The sequence below is a fragment of the Cervus canadensis genome, chromosome 6, assembly GCF_019320065.1.
Source record: "Cervus canadensis isolate Bull #8, Minnesota chromosome 6, ASM1932006v1, whole genome shotgun sequence".
NCBI classification, from domain to species: domain Eukaryota; kingdom Metazoa; phylum Chordata; class Mammalia; order Artiodactyla; family Cervidae; genus Cervus; species Cervus canadensis.
Genome location: NC_057391.1, coordinates 21814808 through 21820512, shown reverse-complemented (window position 1 = coordinate 21820512; position 5705 = coordinate 21814808). Strand labels below are relative to the sequence as shown.

Here is a 5705-nt window from a genome sequence, read left to right as displayed (position 1 = left end):
GAATCAAACCAGCACAGCACCCACTGCACTGGATAAGCACTTTAAAGACAATACAATACTATATTAAGACAGAGAGTTACTCTTGGGATGAGGAAGGCATCTGCTCTAAGTAAGGTATGGAGGGAGGGCTCCACTCTGACACTTACTCTGCAACACCAGGCAAGGTACTGAACGTCTCTCATGTTCAATTTCCATTTCTGTGAATAGTCAGTATCCTTCTGCTGGGCACTGGGCTCATATTGGCATTCATCATCTCATTCACTTATCCTAAGAACCCTGCATGGTAGATTCTATCAATATCCACATTGCAGATATGAGGAAACTGAAGCATAAAAATAATTAAGTGATACTCCCAAGATCACTCAACTAGTGAGTGATAGGTCTAGAAACATAATCCAAGACTTCCATCCTAAGCACTGTTACATTGCCTCCCTAAAGTAGTGTGGACCCAACCTTGAAGGGTTAGGAGAAGAATTGAGTGAGTACACAGCTGAAAATCACCTTGCATAACACTTTCCCTAGCATTGGCACTCAGTCAGTTGCAAGCAATGCACAAAACGTTGAGGATTTGGGAGCCAAACTCTCAAATTGCAAAGGAGTCTATCCACGAGATAGAGCTTAATATTTTTTGAGGTGTAATTGGCAGTTTAAATGGTAGATTTTGTGTATTTTCATAAGTTTCTATGGTCTATCATGTTACTGTTCAGGGAAAATCAGTTCATTAGGGTGTTATATTGAGAGACTGAGATGTTGTTGTTGGAATGAGTACACCAAGCAGTGTTTGCTATGATTGCTTAGTTTTTTCCCCATTATTGAGTCTTGCTCCCATTCTCAGAATATTTCTATACTATACTACAAGAAAAGACAGAGCAGTAGAAACGATTTTACTTACCAGAAGAAGAAGAAAAAAAAAAAAAAAAACCTTTGTGCAATAATTTTGAGCTTCCTTTCCAAGGTAGCCTATTACTTGCCAGCCAAAATCATCCCATGTAAGATATTTTACATAAAGTAAACATGAAGATACTTTTTGGCCAACCCAATATTTGTCGTTTGAAGTCAATCATTTTCACATTTAGTAGGCAAAGATTATCAGGGCTTCCCTGAGAGCTCAGTTGGTAAAGAATCCACCTGCAGTGCAGGAGACCCCCATTCGATTCCTGGGTCCAGAAGATCCGCTGGAGAAGGGGTAGGCTATCCACTCAAGTATTTTTGGGTTTCCCTTGTGGCTCAGATTGTAAAGAATCCGCCTGCAACGTGGGAGACCTGGGTTCGATCCCTGGATTGGGAAGATCCCCTGAAGAAGGGAAAGCCTACCCACTCCAGTACTCTGGCCTAGAGAATTCCACGGACTGTATAGTCCATGGGGTCGCAAAGATTTGGACACGACTGAGTGACTTTCACTCACAGGTAAAGATTAAAACCAGCCTGTTCTCCCGAATCTTCTCATCTCCTATGATTTCTTCAATGAGACGTTTACTGATTTTGGTTCAACAATGGAAGCCCCCATTGTGACTAGCGTGCATGCACGCTTAGCCTCTCAGTCTTCGAAACCTTTGGACTGTAGCCACTCGGGCTTTTCAATCCACGGGATTCTCCAGGCACATAATACCAGTGACTAGGTTTGCCCGCAGTTTAATCCATGACCACTAGAGGGCAGCAAGGTGTCCAGTGTCCGCCTCACAGAATATTCAGCAGGACACCAGGTGGCAGTGCTTCGGTTTTCGTTCCTGCTGAAGCCTGATTCTCCGGGAATGCAAATAGTAAGACTTGAGATAAGGCATTCACAAAGCTGTAAAAATTGAGTTTTCAGAGGTGCACCACGTAAATGTTTTGAGAGCAGAGAGGGCAAAGGCAAGGGGCACAGGTCTTGATATAGGAATATGCTTGGAGTGTTTAAGGAGTGATATCTCTTCTTTTCCTGTAGCCTCTTGTTTTTCCAGGCACTATACAACCAACAAACTTGCTAAAGCATTTAGCACTTAACTGGATAGTGGGTGATTTCCTCATCTACTGATTCTGGGGCAATTTGCACCTAGGTTTGCCATCTTCTTTCCTAGTTGCCTTTAGTTTCCAGTTTAAACTAGTATAATGTCACCATTCCTGAGACATCCAACCACCCTGTCTTAGATCCAAGTGCTTCTCCATACCCAAACTTTCTCTTAAGGAGCCTTCTAAGATGGTACACTCTGGAAGACAAAAAAGTTTGGGACACTTTTCACAGTTAGAAAAGTTATGTTTCACTTCTCAAAGATTAAAAGAAATGGAACAATAAAACCTGTCTCATAGGGTTTTAACACTTAAATTAGACAATGGATTGGAAATGCATCCCATGGTGCCTTACTATGTTATAGTAAGCTCAATAAATATCAACTTTTTTGTTTTACTAAAGCCTACCTTTCCTTCAAAGTCCACTTCTGTGACCTACTTACCTCCCCCCAGCCCCCCGCCCGCACATCAGTTCAGTAATGGAAGCTTCCAGGATATTTACTTAATCACTTACTTTCCTGGAGACAGTCATTATTTTTCCTTATCCTTTTGGTGTCATATACATCTAGCTACATTGATACACTCAGGCTGAAAGGACATGGATGGAACAGATGAGGTTTGATTTTGGTTTCTGTAAGAACAGTAAAATCAAGATCATATTGCATGTTTACTACCTATTGGATATAATATTTCTGATTTGGATCTCCAAGATTTTGCTATTCTTATTACCTATTTTCTCTTCTTATTGATTTATGAGCTTTTAATATATCCTGCATTTGAGTCCTTTTTCAGGACTGTGTATTGCATATATAGCCTTCCAGTCGGACCTTGACTTTTCCCTCTCTTTGCAGTGATTTTTAACAAACAAAAACAATTTTAAAATATACTTGTATGCTCATAAGAAGCTCCCTTGAAACTTTTACGTGTTTGTTTTCTTTAAAAACTTTAGAAATGCTTACCTTTTGTGACTGTTATTGCCTGTGATAAGTCAGGTATCATTATTAATGATGTTTCCCAGAATACAACATATCAATTTCCCCTGAGGATTAGTAAGATTTTTTCCCACTAAAATAGACACTTGGATTTGTCTTCAATGCTTGGCAAACTTCTGCCAAAACCACAGAGGTGGACTTGCAGAATTCCTTGTTCATCTTTATTACTTTCCATATAGAGTTGTTCCTGAATAAGGAGCTTGTTTTATATGAAGTTAAGTACAACAGTGAGTGGAGATTCTTGCTATGAGCAAAGAGATTATAGAATGGGTAATGCACGAGGTAGTTATAAATACCAGTTACAACCATGTGGTCATTTGCAGTACCAAAAAATATAACAGTTATGAAATTACTTTCATTTTATATGAATATATTTATGTATACATCAACCATTTTTAACTTCCATCTCCAGTTTTCCTGCCTGTAGTAGCATAAAATGTGCTACTACAAGTTACTTTTTATCTCCTTGCATCTCAGTAGGCAAGTTAAAGAATTCAATGGATCCTCTGATTCAGCTATCAGAAGAAAAAGCATCACCCCTAAATGGATAAATGAACTTTGTATTCTCTTTGAGGGAGAGAAGTTGCTTTGGTTGATTGAAGAAATAATTGCATCATATTAACAGGAAGCATAATTTTCCTGTTGTCCTTATTAGAAAGTTGTGTTCTTCAAGGAGTTACCGATGAATACCTAGTTAACAAGGAGGGAAGTTAACTAGTTAAGGTATTATGGTAGCTTTGTACTGTTTCAACTTAACTATATGGAAATCTATTTCCTCGAATTTGCTTCCCTTTTTTGTTCTGGGTTAGGCTTGGCCATGAAAGAGATTTGTGTAAGTTTTGGAAGATACTTGTGATGAAGTGGCCATATTTTTATGTTCCACAGGTTGGTGCAGAGCTCCAGGGACTATGGCAATACATAATGTTGCTGCTGATCTGATAGTTCAACTTATTATTGTCTCACAGCTCCTCTACCTCCCATCAGAGCTCTTACTCAGGTTCTCTTTGTATTAGACCAAGTATGCATGTAGCATGATGGCAAATGACATCCACTTCTCCTGAAGGTCACCCACTACTGTGAGCCCTAAGGAGGTTAGAGAAAGACAAGCTTTAGTGTGTCTTCTGGGTTCTGTTGTCCTCATGTATTTCCATACATGTCACAGTTTCTCCATGCTTATGTCCACATCCAACTTTCCTTCACAAATGTTACTCTAGTTGACTTACAGTGAATTCAACTCAACACCAAATACAAATATAACAGATTTTATGGATTCTTCCACCAGCTCTAGCTATTGCCTGTGTTCTAATCCTTATAACTTATCTCTTACTCTACATCATTGGTGGTTCTCCTTCTCTGATTGTGCCCCGACACAAAATCTGAGGGGAAAGGACTAAAGAAATGATTTTCATGATGATTTCAGCTTCTAGACCCAGATTTGTGATGTGAAGATCTTTTTTTTTTTGATGTGAAGATCTTTAGGTGAAACTTCCATTTTATATTCTTATGGGGCAAGTTTTCAAATTTAGACAACTTTACACATGCTCTGGATGGTTGATTTAAAAGTCAAAAATTCAAGATGAGAATACAGCAGTAGAAAGTTACCCTGGACACCTGCTTCCAAATGACATGCAAGGAGCTTTCTTTTAGTGTTAAATCTTCTGATCCAGACCACAGATGAAAGAAGCATAGGACTACCATTTCTTGTCTGGGGTCTGCAGGTGTGTATTTTGGCGGTCGTCCTGCAGCGGGAGTGGAAGGGGGCGGGTTTGTGGGGGGAGGGGGGTCCTCTCTCTTATCCAGCTCGGGAGTTTTTGTGCAGCTTTTCCTATCACTTCAAGCACTGTGAGTTCCCAGAGAGCACAGAAGTACTTTGCAGAGTCTTCCAGCTTTAAGGATGAAATAATGAGGGTGATGGCTTTAAGTGATCTCTGAAAATTTATGGAGTAGCGGCCATCCCTTGCATTCGGGCCATAAGAACTCTGACTAATAAGGTAAATCATCTCTCCACTGGGAAGCTGCTTATACCAAAAAATGTTATAACTCCTCCAACTTGTCTCATACTGACAGTTCATGGTGGCTAACTCCCCAACTTGACTGGATATGTCTGGCTGGTCTTGAGTAACTTTCTGGGCCACACCAGATCCTGTGGAAAAAAATCAGAAAACAGAGATGGAACAGTGAATAAAATAATGTAGGAATTAGACTCGTTTAGGTCTCCAAAAAGAAAAACCAAACTGAAACCCTAAGATGCTTGCTTTTCTCCAGTCCTCCTTCCCGCCGCCCCAAGTCCCAGTGAAGCACCACGTGCCTGTGTGCAGTCCTTTCACCCTGAACACCGCACCCACGTTTGGAAGCATCCCTACCAGAGAAGGTGAAGGCCAGGAACACCCAGAGCAGGCTGGAGAGCGGCATGAGGCATGGATTCCCCTGCTCAAATGTGCTCAGTTCTGCCTCAAGCTGAGAGTTCAGTGTCTTTGTCTGCCTGGCAGCACATTTACAGAGTACCTGGTTCCTGTGTGACTCCTTCAGACAGGAAGTGGAGTTTGTCATGTTCAAGGTAACGTGGTCTGTGCACAGATGGGAAAAAAAAGTGTGATTCACCACAAACCTTTACTTTGTCTATTTTTCTTTCACTGGTAATTAAGTTACACTGAGTCTGAAAAAAGGGCTCCCCTGATAACTTAGTTGGTAAAGAATCTGCCTGCAATGCAGGAGACCCTGCTTCAG

At 40.6% G+C, this 5705-nt stretch overlaps 1 gene segment (V, D, J or C); it reads right to left on the bottom strand.

Annotated features, from left to right (window-relative positions):
• Positions 1-4669: 4669 nt before the first annotated feature.
• On the bottom strand, positions 4670-5477 carry LOC122444198. The segment is given in 2 exon segments: positions 4670-5121; positions 5342-5477. Coding segments are annotated over 2 exon segments (501 nt in total).
• Positions 5478-5705: the final 228 nt, after the last annotated feature.